This window comes from Archocentrus centrarchus, chromosome 11, assembly GCF_007364275.1.
Source record: "Archocentrus centrarchus isolate MPI-CPG fArcCen1 chromosome 11, fArcCen1, whole genome shotgun sequence".
Lineage (NCBI taxonomy): Eukaryota > Metazoa > Chordata > Actinopteri > Cichliformes > Cichlidae > Archocentrus > Archocentrus centrarchus.
Genome location: NC_044356.1, coordinates 29,696,517 through 29,718,221, shown reverse-complemented (window position 1 = coordinate 29,718,221; position 21,705 = coordinate 29,696,517). Strand labels below are relative to the sequence as shown.

The 21,705-nt window shown below is 40.0% G+C and overlaps 1 protein-coding gene across 3 annotated transcripts; it reads right to left on the bottom strand.

Moving 5' to 3' along the window:
- Window positions 1-1,399: 1,399 nt before the first annotated feature.
- LOC115788393 (uncharacterized) lies at window positions 1,400-11,799 on the bottom strand. Of its 3 annotated transcripts, XM_030741397.1 has the most exons (5): window positions 10,718-11,799; window positions 6,356-6,856; window positions 4,280-4,435; window positions 3,523-3,619; window positions 2,192-2,807 (listed from the first exon to the last, which is right to left on the bottom strand). In XM_030741397.1, exons 2-4 carry the CDS (start codon window positions 6,848-6,850, stop codon window positions 3,533-3,535), a joined length of 738 nt encoding a protein of 245 aa, XP_030597257.1. In that variant the 5' UTR covers window positions 6,851-6,856; window positions 10,718-11,799; the 3' UTR covers window positions 2,192-2,807; window positions 3,523-3,532. The 3 variants fall into 3 exon arrangements, with proteins under 3 accessions (XP_030597256.1, XP_030597257.1, XP_030597254.1); XM_030741396.1 differs by lacking the exons at window positions 2,192-2,807; window positions 10,718-11,799 and adding an exon at window positions 1,400-1,791 and having other exon boundaries at window positions 6,356-6,934; XM_030741394.1 differs by lacking the exon at window positions 10,718-11,799 and having other exon boundaries at window positions 6,356-6,934.
- Window positions 11,800-21,705: the final 9,906 nt, after the last annotated feature.

The window sequence follows — 21,705 nt, the reverse complement described above, 5'->3', positions numbered from 1 at the left end:
ATCTTCATAGCTCCATTGTAAGGAGAATTATGTACATCAAATACACTCTGGACATTTAATAAATGAGAATTTAAAAAGTAACAAAAAACAAAAGAAAAAAAAAAAACAAATACCCTTCAACTAAGTTGTGACGACATTGCATAATTTATCCACCAGAGGGCACAGCCTACACTCGCTTGGGAATAAAAGCTAAAATATTGTAAAATATTTAATTAACAGGGACATTTTTATTCTTGATTTGTTGATAAGTGCTGATATTGTGAAAATATGTCAAAATATAATGTGCACAAAAAATGGTATGCTATGGGGTGCATGTGAGCTACTTTTTCAAAACTTTATTTGTAACAGTCTTAGTGGAGTAGTAGAGTGGTTAGCACTGTCAGCTCCAGGAAAGAAGGTTTTTGAATTGAACCTGATGACTGGCATGTTCTCACTGTGTGTTTTGATTTCCTCATGCAGTCCAAAGACATGAAGATTCAGTTAATTAGTTGATTCTATTAGAACGGTGGGTGTAAATGTGTCTTATCAACAGGTGAGAGGGGCTCCTGCGGTCCCAGCCTGAGTTGCTTTCCTGTGACAGCCACACTTTTATTTATTTTACCCCCAACTGGTCTCAGCAGATGGCTGCCCCTCCTGAGTCTGACTCTGCTGTAGGTCTCTTCCTATTAAAAAGCTTTTCTTCACCACCGTTGCCATGTGCTTGCTCAGAGGGGTCATATGATTGTTGGGGTTTTTCTACAATATTCACAACAACAGTTATATGGCAAGGTCTTTATTTTGCCATATAACTGACATTGTTGAATTAGATGAAACTGAATGGGGACACATTTCAGATTTTATTAACAAAACTAAGTTGTGTTTATATAATCTTTTGTTCATAATAAAAACAGTGAGTCCAATTACTATTGCAGTTATGGGGAAAGGCCTACACTAAAAAAAAAAAAAAAGAAAATAGTTGATCCAACTTAATTGAACTGCTTCAATTGGTAACAAGTAATTCAATTAACTATCCAACTTAATTTATTAAGTTTAACTTGACAAATTTAAGTCAGTCTTACTCAATTCATTTACTTTACTGCAAATAAGAATTTTAAATCCCTCTTACTTAATTTTAATAGAAAGTCAACTCAAAATAAACACTCAAAACAAAACTACCCCAAATTACATTATCACTCACATTATACTTAAAATGATTTAAATGTAAGCTATATTTTAAAAGTGTTTTAGCATGTTATTTTAGTTTTTCCAAATAGGAGTAAAATACCTTTATGCTACTCAAAGTCAACTTGGTTAAAATAAATCTACATTGCACAAATGGAACATTTTAAATTTTATTGTGAAAACATCACAAACTTACAGGTTTTTCACAAAATATTATGCTTTAAACATACTACACAGATCTTTTGAAACTTCATAAGGGATATTGCTTTTCTGTTTAATTGGGGTTGTATTTTTGAATACTTACCTTTTTGGTCAGCAACCTGCTAGATCAGGGGTGCCCAAGTCCAGTTCTAGAGCGCTACCATCCTGCAACTTTCAGATGCATCCCATCTCCGACACATCTGAATCAAATGAACTGCTCATTACCACGCCTCTGCTGAGCTGAATGTCTGCTGGTGTGTGAATTCAGGAATTTGATTCAGGTAGTATCGAAATAGGGTCCATCTGAAAGTCGCACAATGGTAGCTCTCCTGGACAAGACTTGGACACCCCTGCCCTGTGTGAGGTTGTAGAATCCAGAAGTATTCCTCAGGAAAAAAATGAGGTTTTTCAGACTTAACACAAGTCCTCCTAAAAAAGAAAATCCACACTCCTAAACCATAACATTTGCTAAGGACATGTTTTTGACATAAAACGTATTAACACGAGTGACTATTTTTAACATCTTCAAGACCACAATGAAAGCAAGAGCAATACCTAAAAAATATTTAGGCCAGGGATTCTCAAATCCAGGCCTCGAGGTGCGGTGTCCTGCAGGTTTTAGATGTGTCCCTGATCCAACACACCTGAGTCAAATATAGAAGTCATTAGCAGGACTCTGGAGAACTTAACTGCATGCTGAGGAGGTAATTCAGCCATTTGAATCAGGTGTGCTGGATCAGGGACACATCTAAAACATGCAGGACACTGGAACTTAAGGCCTGGATTTGAGGATTCCTGGCCTAAATATTTTTTAGGTATTGCTCTTGCTTTCATTGTGGTCTTGACCTGTATTTTTTTTTCCCACACAATACCAAAGAGATAAACCATCTAACTTTATGAAATGTCAACAACAAAAAAGACCTACTCCCAGAACGATAATACTCATCAGTAAACATCCTCCAGAAATACCAGTCACAATTGTTATCCATTAAACTGTATTACTTGTGGCTTTAATATGCACACTGTCCCAAAAGAACTTCAAAAAGTCCAAAACATGGCACTCTTCTGTTTAAACAAAGAAGACAGGAGGTAATCTGTGCTGCTGCACAATATGCCAGTGTCTTTACTGTGAGGTCTGAAGTCTTCCAAACAAATTCTGAACTTTGGGAGACATCTTGTGCTGCTCAAGCTGCATGAAGATTTTTTGGAACACTTCAAATGTGAAGCGCAGAGCCTTTGGATAAACCAGGTTAAGGGCATATATCAAACCCAGAAGCAGGGCACATTCTGAGGCAACTGAAATCAGGCCATGCAACACCTCCACTCCCTCAATGACGATGCCAATGTCTTCTGGGGGTTCTTTCAATCCCTCTCCCTCCTTCCAAATCAAACACTGCCATGGTGAGTTGTTCGAGTTCCATCTGGACATTATCTCTGCTGCTGCCCTGTAGTGAGGTCAACAATATGGTAAAACTTGAAGACTAATCTCTCACTACAGAATTTGGAAAATAAAACCCTTGTAAATGCAAGCACCAAATATAAGATGTACAGCTTGTGAATTGAAGAGAGTGGTTTACGGCATTTGAAATATCCTTGATCAATTTTCCTGGTTCGAAGTTGCATTACAAATTGAATAACTCAAAGGGTGATTTTTAATGTTTTTGAAAAGATAATGCATGTATATAGCTTTATAAATGTTCCGTCATATTGCAGGTTTTAGCTTAAAAACCAAATTCTTAAATTTGACATCAAAGCAGAATACAGATCCAGCCAATGATCATCCAGGGTGGAACTCAGCACAAAATGCATATTTGTGTTGCTTGTCAGATATTTTGGAGCTGGTATCAAAATAGCATGACTCTAAAACATATATTCTTATTAACTTGTTTGGCATATTGGTAAACAGGAAATGAAGTTGATAATGAAGTTAGAGAATGCCCTCTGCTGAACAGCAAAGCACACCATTTCTGGATTTAAGCAGGACACGGCCATGTTAAATTTATAATTCTGACACCAAATCTGCCCCCTGTATTCAAACAGATGTTCACATTTAGAAAAGCCAGTCCATAAATAACTTAAGAAGGTAAAAACAATTGACATTGAATTTGTCCATTTGCCTGAATGGGATGAGATGCAGATTTAAACCTTTAAAAAACTTACACAGTATTCCTTAATAAGGTCTTTTGCATTCTCTCCAACAAAGGTGATGAGCCCTTTCAGAACACATTCCCTTCGAATCCCAATGTCTGGAGAAAACCTGGAGAAAAGTTATCATTATCAATATTTCATATCTCTGAAGAGATTCATGATATAACAGTAATATATTTGGCCTGTTCACAACAGCAAAGGACTATCAGATGCCATAATGTGCAGTCCACATGTCCACTGGGTTTTAATGCTGCACTTCTAAATTACGCAAATTCCACCTGTGCCACATTTTAATCCTTCAAGTCTCAATTTGTGAAACTAGACTGTATTGTTAAGATTAAGGCTTTTTCTTAGCACAATCTACCAGAACTAGTGAATATCATTTGCCATTAAAGAGATATCTTACAGCATAGAATTGATACAAGTCTAACATTTAAAAATCTTAAAATTTAAAAGCAACAGAAGCTCAAAAATTTGGCTAAATTGCACTGTTTCTGGCAAGTTGGATAGAAAAGTGTATTTTATTGAATTCATGAATGAACCACAATACAGACTTACTATAACGACTAAATGCAGCAGAAATACATAAGACAGGCAAACTTGCTTTTCTTCGAATGATATCAGCTTTGCACAAAAAGTGTATCAAGTATTGATAATTAAAACAAAGAGTCTGAAAGTAACTAGTGACTTTAAGTTCTCTGTTTTAAATGGAAAAAAGTAAATGACCATAGCTTAGTTCACTCAGCGTCCCTATTGATGATATCCATACCTCATCATAACTTCTCATGATGCCAACCATTTTTGCACGTGTTGCTCCTCCTTTGGCCTGGATGACTTCAATCAGCTGACTTGAGTGCCTGTCCAACTGGGCCAAGGAAGTCTGCTCAAGGGGAAGAGCCATGAGCCTCTGGAACTCTGCATTAATCTGAGAAACACAGAGCGGTGAAAGAGGCTAAACATCGCTACGGCCGCAGACTAGAACAGCAACTACAACAGTCTGACTCCAGGGGACTGTGGCAGGGACTACGCACCATCACGGACTACAAAGCACCACACACACCCCCAGTGAGTGCCGATGCTTCTCTGGCTGATGAACTCAACAACTTCTTTGCGCGCTTCGAGTCGGGAAGCCGACAGCCCGCTGCGCTCCTGGCCGGAGGGGCGGAGACACTCACTGTGACGGAGCGCGACGTGAGGAGGGTGTTTAGAAGTGTAAACACCAGGAAAGCGGCTGGACCAGACGGTATTAGTGGACGTGTCCTTAAGACCTGCGCTGACCAGCTGGCACCTGTGTTTACACTGATATTCAACCTCTCACTGAAACTGTGTGTGATTCCCACCTGCTTTAAAAAGTCCATCATTGTCCCTGTCCCAAAGAAACCACACCCCAGCAGCCCCAATGACTTCAGGCCCATAGCACTCACCTCTGTGGTGATGAAATGCTTTGAGAGACTCTTTATATAAAATTCATCACCTCCTCACTGCCCACCACCCTCGACCCACTACAGTTTGCATACCGGCCAGACAGATCCACAGATGACGCCATAACCTTCCTCCTCCACAAGACCCTTTCACACATAGACACCGGTAAGGGGAACTATGTGAGAGTGCTGTTTGTAGATTACAGCTCAGCATTCAACACCATAGTTCCCTCCAGGCTGGTCTCTAAGCTGCTGGCCCATCACTGTGCAGGTGGGTTCACAGCTTCCTGACCAGCAGACCACAGGTGGTACGAGTGGGTCACCTCACCTCATCCTCCCTCAACACTGGATCCCCCCAAGGTTGTGTGCTCAGCCCTCTGCTGTATACACTGTACACCCATGACTGCGAGGCCACGTCAGAGTCTAATGTCATCATCAAGTTTGCTGACGACACTGCTGTTGTGGGACTGATCTCCCACAATGAAGAGACAGCCTACAGAAGAGAGGTCTCCCGCCTGGAGAACTGGTGCCGGGAGAACCACCTTCTGCTCAACGTCAGCAAAACAAAGGAACTGATCGTGGACTTCAGCAGGAAGCAGCAGAGGGACTACCATCCACTTGTCATCAGTGGTGCTGAGGTGGAAGGAGTGGACACTTTCAAATACCTGGGAGTGACCATCTCACAGGACCTGTCCTGGACTCATCATATAAACATCACTGTGAAGAAGGCCAGACAGCGTCTCTACCTCCTCAGGCGGCTGAGAGACTTCAAGCTCCCACTCAAGATGCTCAGGAACTTTTACACCTGCACCATCGAGAGCATCATGCGTGGGAGCATCACCACCTGGATGGGAAACTGCACCAAGCAGGACTTCGTGGCCCTAAAAAGGGTGGTTCGTTCAGCTGAACGGACCCATCAGAACCACCCTCCCCAACCTACAGGACATTTACACCAAGCAGTGCAGGCTGAGGGCCATGAAGATCCTAAAACAGCCCAGCCACCCCGGACACTCTCTCTTCTCCCTGCTCCCATCAGGCCGGCGTTACCGCTGCCTGAGGGCTAAGACTGAAAGGTTGAAGAAGACTTTTTACCCACAAGCCATCCGTCTGCTCAACTCTGAGCCCTAACTGGACTATTATTGCACTATGTAAATATTATCTATAATTCCATGTAAAAGTGTGTATAGTATATAGTGTGAATTACTTATTTTTATTCTTCTTATTTATATGTGTGTGTATATATGGTTGCAGGTACAAAATACATTTCACTGTGCATTGTACTGTGTATAACTGCGCATGTGACAAATAAACACTATCTTATCTTATAAAACTTAGTATGTTCAAAAAAATGACTTAAAATAAATACTCACCAATCATTCCCAAAGTCTAAGTTAAAAACATTTAATTTCAATCTGCATAACTACCTCTTTCTGTTGGAACAGAGCAGGCCATCTGTCCTTGAAATCCTCTCTACCAGGTTCTTCATTCACCACCTCCTGATATGAAAATATGGGAATGGGAAAGTTGGCTGGCCATTGTTGTGTTTGCGATGACAAGGATTCAGGGGAGGAGAGGATCACAGTGTCATTTGAGGCTAAAGAACTGCTGTCATCAGAGTGAACTGTAGAAGAAGATGGAGCTGTTTCAATGACATCAACAAAAGTTTGAATGGCTTTTTCTTGAATCACCTTGACTGTTCCCAAGTCCTCAAGTTTAGAAGTTGAGCTGAGGTTGAAGAAGTCATTACCAAAGTCTTTGTCCATATATTGCAATCTGATGTTGGTCTTTAAACCAAAGGTATCCTTCACCTTGCTGAGAAGCTCATCCAGAGAGTCTGGTATGTCATTTGGAAGAGTCAGTTTTTCAGTGTTGCTCTCTGCTAGAATCACCTTCAGTCTTGCAGGTTTTGAACTTGCCATGGCAATCTGAGAAAAGGGCACAAACAGAGCTAAGCAATGCTGGTCACTATTTAAAGTCTTTACAAAATATTTTATACACATTATTAGTCAAATGTTTGGAGATTTGCTTGTAGAGGGCCAAAAAAAAAATAAAGGTAGTTATTAAAATATTACAGTATTTTAAGTTCAGCCATAAAAACACAAAAATCTGTTGTACCACGCATTTTTTTGTACAATCTTATATTACCTCACCCTCAAACGTGGATATATCTTTTCACAGTAATATCCATCCGCTTCCGCTTATCCTGTTCAGGGTCGCCAGCCTGTCACAGGGCCAACACAGAGAGACGAACAACCTTTCACACTCACATTCACACTCTCACTCACACCTATGGGCAATTTAGAATAGCCAATTAACCTAACCCCAGTAAGTGCATGTCTTTGGAATGTGGGAGGAAACCGGAGTACCCGGAGGAAACCCACGCAAGCACGGGGAGAACATGCAAACTCCACACAGAGAGAGGGAGAGGCCTGGGCCAAGATGGAATCGAACCCAGGCCTTCCAGATGGTATTCTATCTGTGAGGCAGCAGTGCTAACCACTGCGCCACCGTGCTGCCAAGACACATTCCTCTAATTTTGTAGTCTTCCAGCGGATGCACGTCCGTTAGGTATTGTAGCTCAACCAGTTTCAGTTCTTTGTCTGATGATGTTTTGAGATCGTAAGATCTGTAATGCTCAAATTACCACCCCTCAAGTTTTCTGACCAGAAAGAATAACTGGTTTGCCAGGATCACCATTTGGATGATTTCAATTAACTCTGGTAATCCTCCCAATGAGCCATGGATCAAGATCATCCCGTATCTGTACTTTAGTCTATTAAATGTTGCACCTTTACTCATGCACACTGTGCCAGATTTGAAAAATTCTGTTTGAGAGCATTTACAATTCCCTTGTCAAGAACATCAGTTGTTACTGTGGAAACATTTGTAACTTCATGTGGTTTAGGAAAACCACATGAATGCAAATGATGTGCCATCAGATACTGGTGTCTCTCTGGAAGGGCACAGAGGACATTTTTAAAGCACTTGATATTTCGTGCAACTCTTTTAAAAAAAGCTATGCTTAGCTTCAAAGCGCATGGACCATAAGGCTGCTAAAGGACCAAATTGGCGACTCAAGTGCGGGTAATGTTCCAAGAAATGGTGTTTTGGTTTAAGGTCACAATTAGGAAAAACCTCCTGGAATTCTGTTCTGTGCTCTGAGATCTTAAAGTCAAGGTAGGCAATAGAGTCCTCTGTGTGAATGGGACAGACCACAAGATCAACAATGTCTCTTAAGTCTGTTAAGATCTGCCAAGCTGGCTTCCCATGTTGCACTCTGTGTCCAATCAACAAAGGTAAAAGTCTGATCAAACTCCAATTCTCATGTGCATTACCCCCAACACTTTTTTTGGCTTCAAAATTAAGAGCAATTGGATTAGGTTGATTAGTTTTATTATCCCCTTAAAGTTAAAAGATACTATTGCGTCATTCAGTGATACGAATGTGAAATAATTTTTCTTAATCAAAACACCAGGCACAAAGCTAGTTCAAAAGGAACAACTCCTTCAAAAAAGTCATGTACAATGTCTGGAGGAAGACCTGTGGTAATGTCAAAATACAACAAATGCGATAAAATTGAAGCTGATTTCACACCCTGATAACTTGGCAATTCACGTTCCTCGAGAATTTTTAAGTGATCTGCATGAATGCTTTTGGTTCTCAGGGTAAATGCACCACTTCTAACCTCTGTAGTTTGAATGTCTGTTTTAACTGCCAGACAAAACCTACATATGTATGACCCTGTGAAGTTTTCTACAAAGCTACTGATACTGTGGGCAGCAAGATTATCTGCAACCACGCACTGAACTGTGCCTTTTACAGCTCTACCCAATTTTGACACAAAGACCCCTTCTTGTTCCAAAATCACAAGCTCATTAAGTAAAGGTTCTAAAACCTTCTTGTGACCATAGCACTTCAAATCATTGGTTTTGATTAAAGCAGCCAGCTAAATGGAAGACAAGTTAGAATTACACCCCTGTGGCAAATTACCAAGAATCCAGTTTAAGCCACAAATTTTATGCTTCCATTTAGATGTACCAAGAGGGTTGCATATTTCAAAATCATCAATATACAATGTTAATGAAATGCTCTCCTCCTTACACAAAAGCTTGTTTTCACTGAAAAATGACCCATCATAGAAAGACCTATATGTATGAACACTACTTCTTTGTAGTAGTTTATTCACACAATTTAAATTATCAGTCTGATCCAAGATAACCTCACAATCAAGAACTTGCTGCAAAGACTTTAGGATTGATACATACTGGAATGACTTATATAGTTCTGCATGTAACTGGCAGGGACAAAGAGCCAATTAAATAGTTTAACTCCTGCAATAGTTCATCAATAGCTGCATTTGACACAAGAAAACTACTTTCTAACTTTAGAAGAACTGATGCAAGTTAAAGTTCAATATCTCTCTAAGTTTTCAGAATCATTCTTGTTAAATGTGTGATCTGGATTGGCTTGTACAGTACTTTCCTGATCAAAAATATCAGTATCAAAACTAGCACACAATTCTTCACCACAGTCTAATTGTCTTTTTTTCAGTAATCCCAGTCTTAAATGCATTACTAGTGTCAGAATGTTTTCTGTATTTATGACTTTTGTAGTTCTCGTAAATATTTGTTTGATAAACACAGTCCTGAAACACACACGTGACAGTTTCTTTGTTCTTGAGATATTGAAAAAAAGTCTCTCTCAGTTATTCCCCACATTGAACCGAACTGACATTTGAACCAAGCTGAAGCAATTTAATGACACCTGGGGAAACCTGTGCAGGTGCTTTGAGTTTAGTAGATGATTAATGTGTCACACTCAGTTTAAAACAATCATGCCCTGCAAAATTTGGGCTGATTTCTCGACAGTATTCTAATTTTTTGAAATCCTGTTTTCGTGGGCTTTATGAGCTGGAAGCCCAAATTATGTAAAAATAAACAAATAAATACTTGAAATTGTTTAAATTGTGGGCCCTGGATCAATAATCTATGAAAGTTTAACTTTTTGAATGGAATTAGGAAATTAACCAACTTTTCCATGACATTCTAATTTTTTGAAATGGGTCTGTATATGCACACACATGTATGTATGTGTGTTTGTGTGAATAAATAGCCTGTCACTTTCTGCTGTTGCACTGGAATTTTCCCACAGAGGGACAATAAATGACATTTCCATTCTTATTTTATATCTGTCCACTCTTTAGTGTTAGAAATTACAATAACTTTAGATATTGGTGGGAAAAAAAATGCTTATTTGACTATAATCAATTCTCCACTGCTTAATCAAGGGTGGGGTTGTGAGGGCAGCTTCCCTCTCCCTAGCCACCTCCCTACCTGTGTGAATACTGAAAACTTTGCAGGCCAGCTGAGTGACAGTCCCTCTACTTTGGCCTCCTCCTGGCGTACGTGCCCAGAAAACCTCTCCAGGGAGGCATCCTAATCAGATGCCCAAGCCACCTTAACTGTCTCCACTGGATGTGGAGGAGCAACAACTCTACTCTCAGCCTCTCCTTGATGACTGAGCATCTGACCTCATCTCTGAGGGAGAGCCCATCGACCCTTTGGAGGAAATTCATTTCATTTCGTTCTGTCACCACCCACTTATTATTCCTTTTACTGTAAATTAAAATAATGTTATTTATAGAGCCTATATGAATTAGTTTAGACCACTCGTATTTCATATATTATCAATATAGCATATTCATTGTGCATTTAACTTTTTTTTTTTTTCTAAATTAGAAGCTTTATGATATTAAGCAATTCCTTTATGAAGCAAATATGGCTCACCTTATATGGTTTGATGATTCTTGTTTCCAGGCCTGGAAAGAGAAGTTAACACAACAGCGTTCTAGCCAGAAATGCTAACGCTAATTGGAAAGCTAATGCTAACTGCTAAAAGCTGCGGTTAGCATTAGCTTGCTTGCATTAGCATTAGCTCGATCCATACATTGGCCGGGGTGACGGCAGCTTTGGGGTACACAGGGCTAAAACACAGACGGTACAGTAACCGTGTGATCCGTTCCGAACCCTGGCTTGGGGTTATCAGTTCCACACATGACCCTACTTGCCGAACAGCTGGTTAAAATGTAGCATATCACCGCCGAGTCGGCTGATCACAGGAACTTTGATCAGCTGGCTTTTTGCCGTAACTCAGCAACCGTTTGTCCTATCGGAAAAATTCGATCGGCTCCTGAACGCTCGGAAATTGCACTTCACATCCGTATAGGGGTTTTACGGTATTTGTAAATCCGCGAAAGGCGGCACTTTTGACAAATGCTGTGGTGTTCCACACGTTCGGAGGTTTACAGAGCCAAGGACATTTATTGGAGATGATTATGATTATTATTAGTCACATTGCCGACATATTTAAATAATTGTCATAACATAGAATACACGCAGAGCTACACAGTGGGCGGGGCCTTTAGAATGTTCAGAAATCAAAGGATACCGCAAGAAATGCGGCAACGTTCACACATCAAAGTCTAGAATTTTCACACATTAAGGACTTTAGAAATGACGTCACATGCAATCACTTAGATAGGGGTGGAATTAGTTTAAGCAAGACAGTACATTCAACAGACGAGCAAACAATATACAAACACGCTCAAGAGAAATTTCAGAAAAACTTTCTCCACTGTTTGTTAGAAATGGCCTTTCGGAGTACACCCCGTGGAAGAAGCCACACTTCAACGTACATGTCAGTTTCTACAACTGACAGTGGCTTAAGAAAATACCTCCGAGTGAAAGAGGAACACGAGCTCCTGCTTGAAGGAAAGCCGGTGGAATTACACCAGAGGCAAACACAGCTAGAGCTTAAAGGAGGTAATCTGAGGTTTCAACAGAACACTTCTGTTCAAAACTTCAGCCAGGACCTCCATTTCACCAGGCCTCAAAGTCCTTACCAAGCACCACAGGCAAGGACAAATAAAAAACAAGAGGGAAAAAAAATAGCGCGAAACTTTGATGAGGACATGATCCATACATTGGCTAGAGATCAAGAACGTGCTCATCAGAAACTGCGTGACAGGAGGGCAGTTTCAGGGTTCCAGAAAGAACAAATGTGGCAGAAAAATGAACTCATAGAAAAAGAAAAACTAATGAAAAAGAAGGAGGCAAGGTACCAAAAAGAAAAAATGCCACAGGTTAAGAAGCAGCTCTTGAAAGAACAGCTTGAAGCGAATGCTGTGAGAGCGCAGCAGAGAGAACTGCAAAAGCAGAAAGAGGCAGCGGACTATGAACAGAGGCTACTTCTTCAAGCTGAAGTAGACAGAAAGATGGGGCTAACCATGGCTCACACCATGAATAAAGTGAGAAAACGCCAAATAACCGCAGAAAGGGAAGCAAACAAATTAGCGCCACAGAAAGAACAGGCTGCCAAGATGGCACTGAAGAAGGAGAATCTGTCCATAGAGCAATTCTTGCAAAAACAAGCCGAAGAGGCAGAGAAAAGGCGCACTAAGGAGGAGAGCGAAAAAGCCGCAAGACTTCTGTCTGTACACGAGGGCAGACAGAAAACAATCAGAATGAAAGAGGAGAGGAAGCAGGCCGAACAAAGGAAAGAACAGGAGTGGGCTGACTTTGACAGGAAGGCTCACATGATGTATGTCCTGCACCAAAAGGAAGTCGCTCAAAAGATGCGTGAAAAAAACATTGAAGTCAGTAAGGCCAATTTGGCCATGGCTAAAGAAAGTCGTGCCCGAGCTGAGCTTGAGAAGCGCTCTCAAAGAGAGTGGTGTCTTTTAGAGTCTCAGCGACAGTCTGCCGAGAAACCGTACTGGCATGACGATACGGCCTCCCCACTCAATGTTGCACATGAAAATCTTCCCACTTTAAACACTAATGTGGGAAGGCACGGCCTCCGTTTAGACGGCAAGTGTCCAAATTGCATGTGTCCAAACTGCTTGAACATAAAGTCCCAAGCTCCTCTGCCCAAAATTGCTCCTGGCCGCACTCATTTCAACCATTATGAGGAACACGCCGGCAGACAGCAAGTAAAAGCAGGAGTTAAAGGACAAGCCAGGAAGACGTCTGGAATAAAGGATTTACCTGGCATTGCCAAACGAGTCACCACCCTCCCTGCCATCAACCAAAGGCTGCCAAACCTGCACCCCTTCCACACATTTCCAAGAGGAAATACATTCCAGTCCCTCCTTATGTTCCCCGCCTGATTTGAAGCATTTATGTGTCAAAATCTATTGTGTAAAATAAATATACATGTATATTTATTTTACCCCCAACCGGTCTTGGCAGATGGCTGCCCCTCCTGAGCCTGGTTCTGCTGGAGGTCTCTTCCTATTAAAAAGGCAAAAAAATTAAAAAAAAAAAATTAAAATTAAATTAAAAAATTAATTAAATTAAAAAAAGCAAAAAAAAAAAGAAAAAAAATACAGCTAATAGAGTCCAGTTATTTGTGTAGTTATGGGGAAAGGCCTAAGGGCTTATGAAAATGTATATTTTTAAATAGGTAATTATGTGACTCAAATCTGGAGTTGTGGAGTCAAATGAGAATTAAATTAAAAATAACTGATAAATTCATCAGTGTCTGCTACATATCACGTGAGAGGTTGCTGATTGAGTGAAGAAATTATAAATAATAAGAGGAAGAGTGTTTGCTGTTTAAGCCTTTATGTTTCTGCATGTTCGTTTCATCGAACAGGAATGACATAAGACAATCAGAATAAGGAGTCCAATTATTAAATTTAATAAAGCCATTTTCAAACAGTCAGATATCTGGGTCAGGACTGCATGCCGTGAGATGACATGAAGTACTGGCGCTTTCTAATTCAAGTTACAGTTTTATTTTGTTTATCAGCCTGAGAAAAATTGGCTTGCAATTTTCATATACCACTAGTTTGCTAATTTACTAAGTAAGTGGATTCAATCCACCAAAAGTGAACCTGATTTAATGCACCTAGAGTTAAATGTCAGATCAAGCAAAAAGCTCATTTGAGCTTCTGTCTGTCTATGAGTGGGTGAGTGTGTTTGAGTGAGTGTGTGAGTGTAAGCTGCTTCTTCATTGCAAGTGTTTGTGTTTTTGTACAAGCTCAGTGTCAGCTCTCTCATTTTTCATCCAATTGTAAAGTTAACTTTTGCATTTTGGTCTCAAACTCATCAGAAAATTCAAAACACAAAATTAATATCCTTAAGTTAAAATTTGACACACCTTCTATGTAAGCTAGAGTGGAACAAAAGAACACAAGAAAACAAAAACAAAATGTGGGATGATTCTTAAAATATCTAAAAATAATCATTTTAAAGTTCTCTAATCTTAAACAGCTCTTGGATAACTCTGTCTGTACCTGTAAAATTACTGTTCAATTCAGACTCCTTTGGCATGAAAATCTGGGGAAATAAAATATCTTAGAGAGATTGACAATCAAACTTATTTCAAAGGATTATACTGTACTCAAAATTATATTTATTCTGTAAGGGTCTATACCCCAAAAAACATAATTATAGCAGACAAAATATGGCTTCATAAACCTCAAGTCACTGAATTGTAAAGGGAAAAATGCATAACCTTGACCTAAAACAACATCAGCAGTTGTTACTAGTTCAGCAGTAAAATAGAGGCTTTAACTATTTTTTTCTTTTCATTTTGTGTAATTCTGTGCTTTTAAATCTAAACCCCTGCACTAGGATTTTCACCACAAACAAAAATAAAAATACAAATGTTATGGACAGTCTTTAGTCAAAACGTAGATACTTTTGGGGTCAGAGGTCATACTCACAACACCATTGTTTGTTGACCTTACATGCAGCTCACTGCAGGTTTGTCATCTTTGGTCGTCTAAACTGAAATCAGGGCGTGTCCCCCTTAGGCCTCATGGGAATTTATAAGAGAACAATAGTTAGTGTTGGAGGAAGCATTAAACAAATTATACTCTTAAAACCACAAAAGTCTGGCCCCTGTAGGGGTGGCCTTACAATAGTAGTTGAGTCATACTACTGAATATAGCATAACTGAAATTAAAATCTTGAAATCAATTGCTTTCTGCCTGGGAGTTCTTTGACCTTTGACCCTCTAATGTGCTCTGGTTCTTCACTGACCCTGTGACTGATTGCACCTGTTGTTATCAATCCCCACGCCGAGGACACCTCCTGTTGATGACTGTCCTCCTGGGCTCAGACTTGTGCACAAAGATCATCGGTCAAGAACTCTCAGGTCACCTGTTCATGAGATGGTTGGCCTCCTCCTCCTTCTTGAGCACCAGGAGCCTTTTTATATGAGTTTATGGAGCTCTCAGTCCGTTCAGGAGGTCTTAGGATGAGCTTGAACACCTCGATCTGCACCAGTTTCTTTATTGGTAGCTGATCCAGTCTCCTGCAGCCCCGGTGATGTTGGTTGTTCAGGCTCCTGTTACAATGAAACTGAGAAATCTTTATTAGTTAAAAATCTTTACTCTTCTCCCTCCTTTGAGACATAAACTCTATTTTTTGTCTCAATAATTTACCTTAATTTAGCTTATTTATCTAAAAGGCATCCTGATTTTTATATTATTAGCTTCTGGGATTTTTCCTGGATTCAATATCAACTTGTTCAGACATTCAAAATTCAAATGTTCTCTGCTTTTCTCTTATAATCTTAGCTTTAAACAAATCTACCAAATAAATGTAAATGCACAAAAGTGTAAATCAGTATCTTGTATTTTATCCTGCATGGGCAAATAAATAGGTTTTTTAGTTCTCTATATTTTGCTTTGTAGCAGAGCGGCAGCTCAAAGTTTGGCACTTTGTTTTGGGTCTCAAATTCAGCTGTTTCACAAAGTATTTGCATGCACTGTTTTTTTTTTTTTCTAACCTTTCTTTTGAGGTTTTACTAAAACTGAGTTCCTCATGTAAACTTTTTTTGAAATTTAACAACAATCTTCTGGAAAAATGACCTCTAATAATTTGCAAAAAATACTTCAACCTGAGATTTTCAAGGCATCTATTTTAGTGGCTTTGTTTATTCATTATTTATTTTTAAAGCAATAAACTCCTGACTCCCTTTTTTTTGTGATTTTTAAATTTTTTTTGTCTTTTTATCCATCTGTGGTTGGCTTATCTCTCATATGTATCGGAAGTGAAACCTTCCTTCCGAGAATTTTTGACCAGTATTACCTTATCTTCAACCATATCTATCCAAATTTTTAAAAAAAGGAAGAGAAAAAACTTAGGGCTATAACTCTGATCCACACGCACTCATCCTTGAGATAAAAATGCACACACACACACACACACAGAGCAATGGATTACAAAACAGCTAATATTGACCGCTGGAAGATTGTCCTATTTCTTTTAAAAAACAAATAACACCATACTTTGCAAAGACATTCACCTCCAAATATTTTGTCCTTACTTCCTATTTCTCTCTGAAACACACGACAATACAAATACACAGCAGTACTCAGTCACACAGACAGACACGTGGAGGCCTCCTTACACACGCACAGACACACATTCAAGCATCGATTAGATTTTTTTTTTTTCAATATTCATTATTGCTGTAGATTTTTCTTTCCCAAGTGACCTAATTTTGGGATTGCTTACTTCAGGTGGGTGAGTCAAAGTTTTTGACCCAAAGATCAACTTGACCTGATTTGGATGGAGAGATTTCTCCTTTAAACTTAGCTTTCAGCTTAATATCTGTGCTTGGAAGTTTACACTAAAATCATTTTACATCACCAGTTATTTTTGAAGTTTCACCCTCTTTTTAATCGGAGCCCCTTTTCTACACCCAGTGTCGTCAGTCATTTTGTCAGTCAGTCTGTCCAAACTGCAAGAACAAAAACAATATTAGCAAGGTACCATTTATATTTTCTTTTTTTAGGATTTTTACTTTTATTACAAAAACTCTTTTTTCTCTTTATCTCTTTATTTCTTCATTTCTCTGTATTCTTTTACTTTTTCTTTATTCTTTTTTCTTTATCTCTATCTTTTGAGGCTTTTAAAGGGTTTTAGTTGCTTTTATGGATTTCTGAAGTGAAGGTTCTTATCAAAGAACCATATAACCATAAGCTATTACTCTTGTCAACTTCTACCAGGAGTGCTATGTCTTTACGCGCTAGACCAACCTCTCTATACGGGAGGACATTGGTAAAAGGCAAATGGCCAGTTCACTTCAGAAAAACCAAAGGCCCTCTAAACCTAAAAACCCCCTGAAAAGGGTATTAATTCGGACTGCTGATCAGACGATCCTTGGACTCATCACCATCGGATAACAGAGAAATTCAACAACAGGGTGACCTCGATGTCTCCACTTCTATCATTGTTTAGTATTCATCAGTGTGGTTCGTTGTACAGTCAGAACACAAAGTTCATGATCACACGGAACATTATAAGCTTCTGTATTTTTAATCAGTTAAGTTATTTTCCAGACAAATTTCTCAGGGAAGTAAATGTATGTAAGATATATAAGTGGCATATACCATGAATATTCCAACAATAGCCTCCTCCTGGCCGTACGTGCCCAGAAAGCCTCTCCAGGGAGGCATCCTAATCAGATGCCCAAGCCACCTTAACTGTCTCCACTGGATGTGGAGGAGCAACAGCTCTACTCTCAGCCTCTCCTTGATGACTGAGCATCTGACCTCATCTCTGAGGGAGAGCCCATCGACCCTTTGGAGGAAATTCATTTCATTTCGTTCTGTCACCACCCACTTATTATTCCTTTTACTGTAAATTAAAATAATGTTATTTATAGAGCCTATATGAATTAGTTTAGACCACTCGTATTTCATATATTATCAATATAGCATATTCATTGTGCATTTAACTTTTTTTTTTTTCTAAATTAGAAGCTTTATGATATTAAGCAATTCCTTTATGAAGCAAATATGGCTCACCTTATATGGTTTGATGATTCTTGTTTCCAGGCCTGGAAAGAGAAGTTAACACAACAGCGTTCTAGCCAGAAATGCTAACGCTAATTAGAAAGCTAATGCTAACTGCTAAAAGCTGCGGTTAGCATTAGCTTGCTAGCATTAGCATTAGCTCGATCCATACATTGGCCGGGGTGACGGCAGCTTTGGGGTAAACAGGGCTAAAACACAGACGGTACAGTAACCGTGTGATCCGTTCCGAACCCTGGCTTGGGGTTATCAGTTCCACACATGACCCTACTTGCCGAACAGCTGGTTAAAATGTAGCATATCACCGCCGAGTCGGCTGATCACAGGAACTTTGATCAGCTGGCTTTTTGCCGTAACTCAGCAACCGTTTGTCCTATCGGAAAAATTCGATCGGCTCCTGAACGCTCGGAAATTGCACTTCACATCCGTATAGGGGTTTTACGGTATTTGTAAATCCGCGAAAGGCGGCACTTTTGACAAATGCTGTGGTGTTCCACACGTTCGGAGGTTTACAGAGCCAAGGACATTTATTGGAGATGATTATGATTATTATTAGTCACATTGCCGACATATTTAAATAATTGTCATAACATAGAATACACGCAGAGCTACACAGTGGGCGGGGCCTTTAGAATGTTCAGAAATCAAAGGATACCTACCGCAAGAAATGCGGCAACGTTCACACATCAAAGTCTAGAATTTTCACACATTAAGGACTTTAGAAATGACGTCACATGCAATCACTTAGATAGGGGTGGAATTAGTTTAAGCAAGACAGTACATTCAACAGACGAGCAAACAATATACAAACACGCTCAAGAGAAATTTCAGAAAAACTTTCTCCACTGTTTGTTAGAAATGGCCTTTCGGAGTACACCCCGTGGAAGAAGCCACACTTCAACGTACATGTCAGTTTCTACAACTGACAGTGGCTTAAGAAAATACCTCCGAGTGAAAGAGGAACACGAGCTCCTGCTTGAAGGAAAGCCGGTGGAATTACACCAGAGGCAAACACAGCTAGAGCTTAAAGGAGGTAATCTGAGGTTTCAACAGAACACTTCTGTTCAAAACTTCAGCCAGGACCTCCATTTCACCAGGACTCAAAGTCCTTACCAAGCACCACAGGCAAGGACAAATAAAAAACAAGAGGGAAAAAAAATAGCGCGAAACTTTGATGAGGACATGATCCATACATTGGCTAGAGATCAAGAACTTGCTCGTCAGAAACTGCGTGACAGGAGGGCAGTTTCAGGGTTCCAGAAAGAACAAATGTGGCAGAAAAATGAACTCATAGAAAAAGAAAAACTAATGAAAAAGAAGGAGGCAAGGTACCAAAAAGAAAAAATGCCACAGGTTAAGAAGCAGCTCTTGAAAGAACAGCTTGAAGCGAATGCTGTGAGAGCGCAGCAGAGAGAACTGCAAAAGCAGAAAGAGGCGGCGGACTATGAACAGAGGCTACTTCTTCAAGCTGAAGTAGACAGAAAGATGGGGCTAACCATGGCTCACACCATGAATAAAGTGAGAAAACGCCAAATAACCGCAGAAAGGGAAGCAAACAAATTAGCGCCACAGAAAGAACAGGCTGCCAAGATGGCACTGAAGAAGGAGAATCTGTCCATAGAGCAATTCTTGCAAAAACAAGCCGAAGAGGCAGAGAAAAGGCGCACTAAGGAGGAGAGCGAAAAAGCCGCAAGACTTCTGTCTGTACACGAGGGCAGACAGAAAACAATCAGAATGAAAGAGGAGAGGAAGCAGGCCGAACAAAGGAAAGAACAGGAGTGGGCTGACTTTGACAGGAAGGCTCACATGATGTATGTCCTGCACCAAAAGGAAGTCGCTCAAAAGATGCGTGAAAAAAAACATTGAAGTCAGTAAGGCCAATTTGGCCATGGCTAAAGAAAGTCGTGCCCGAGCTGAGCTTGAGAAGCGCTCTCAAAGAGAGTGGTGTCTTTTAGAGTCTCAGCGACAGTCTGCCGAGAAACCGTACTGGCATGACGATACGGCCTCCCCACTCAATGTTGCACATGAAAATCTTCCCACTTTAAACACTAATGTGGGAAGGCACGGCCTCCGTTTAGACGGCAAGTGTCCAAATTGCATGTGTCCAAACTGCTTGAACATAAAGTCCCAAGCTCCTCTGCCCAAAATTGCTCCTGGCCGCACTCATTTCAACCATTATGAGGAACACGCCGGCAGACAGCAAGTAAAAGCAGGAGTTAAAGGACAAGCCAGGAAGACGTCTGGAATAAAGGATTTACCTGGCATTGCCAAACGAGTCACCACCCTCCCTGCCATCAACCAAAGGCTGCCAAACCTGCACCCCTTCCACACATTTCCAAGAGGAAATACATTCCAGTCCCTCCTTATGTTCCCCGCCTGATTTGAAGCATTTATGTGTCAAAATCTATTGTGTAAAATAAATATACATGTATATTTATTTTACCCCCAACCGGTCTTGGCAGATGGCTGCCCCTCCTGAGCCTGGTTCTGCTGGAGGTCTCTTCCTATTAAAAAGGGAGTTTTTCCTCCCCACTGTTGCCATGTGCTTGCTCAGAGGGGATCATATGATTGTTGGGGTTTTTCTACAATATTCACAACAACAGTTATATGGCAAGGTCTTTACTTTGCCATATAACTGTTGCTGTGAACTGGCATTGTTGAATTAAGCTGCACATTTCAGATTTTATTAACAAAACAAAGTTTTCTATAATCTGTTTTGTTTATACTACAGCTGTAATGACTACAATAAATTTAAAAAAAGCAAAAAAAATGAAAAAAATACAGTCAATAGAGTCCAGTTATTTGTGTAGTTATGGGGAAAGGCCTAAGGGCTTATGAAAATGTATATTTTTAATAGGTAATTATGTGACTCAAATCTGGAGTTGTGGAGTGTCTCGGAACTTTGAAAACAATGACAAAAAAATTCAATGAACATAAAAGCCATATTTGAATAAAAGACAAATGATAATTAAATTAAAAATAACTGATAAATTGATCAGTGTCTGCTACATATCACGTGAGAGGTTGCTGATTTTCAGCAGATAGCTCAGTTTTTCTTTGTTGCCATGGTGCTGCATCCCTACATTGTCTGGACAAAATCCCTGGTGTGGATGCAAATTGCACTACCTCCTGAATCCATTACCACAAGAGAAAGGAGACTGACTGGAAATCGGGTCCAGCTTTAAAGGTGGCCTTTTAAATGAGTCTTTATAGCTGCATTGTAAGGAGAAAGAAATATGTTAAATACATTCTGGAAGTTTCTTTAGCTTCTACTCTGGTTCATTCCTGTGCAAAAGGTGTACAAATTGAGTCTGACCTACTGAGCTTGAACCTGCAGCACATGACAGTTTTAGCTGTTAGCAGGTCAAACTTGCCATTCATGTGTGAAGTATCTTGTTTTTTTATATGTGGTTTGTGTCCAAACCGAGTCCTGATCAGGGTTGCCGCAGGGTAGTAAAATGAGGTCAAATTAAGGCTAGTAAAAGGTAGTAAACAGAATTTGACTTGGTAGTAAATTTTTCATCACCCCTTCAATATATTTGGACTTTTCCATTGATGCAGACTTTTTGTTTAAGTAGGTTTAACTATAAGATCTGTATAGAAATATAATTATTCAGCAGGACCTGAGCTGACGTTGTTGACGAGCGGTTCCACTGTCCGATCTGCTGTGCGCATGCGCGGAGTCATTTTGCACCTCGTCATGGGAAAATGTAGTTTTCACAACTTTGGCTCGATGACCCAGCAAAGACTGGCTTAACCCTCCGGAGTGCACGGACGCGCACATCGCCGATTTTAGATGACGTAGCATCGGGACGCTGCTGCCATGAATCGAAAGTGCAGACTTCAAACTATGTACCAGTTTTTAAATTACATTGATAGGCCAAGTGAAACCAGAGTTATCCCCAATAATTTACGCCATGCTTTTTCCTGTATATTGTCCTC

Excerpts from the sequence above, each read along its gene's own strand:
- LOC115788393 (XM_030741396.1), bottom strand. The coding sequence starts at position 6,931 with ATGTGTATAAAATATTTTGTAAAGACTTTAAATAGTGACCAGCATTGC. Across the intron at positions 4,436-6,355 it reads CTCTGTTCCAACAGAAAGAG|ATTAATGCAGAGTTCCAGAG; the intron begins GTAGTTATGCAG and ends TGTGTTTCTCAG. Across the intron at positions 3,620-4,279 it reads TCATGAGAAGTTATGATGAG|GTTTTCTCCAGACATTGGGA; the intron begins GTATGGATATCA and ends ACTTTTCTCCAG.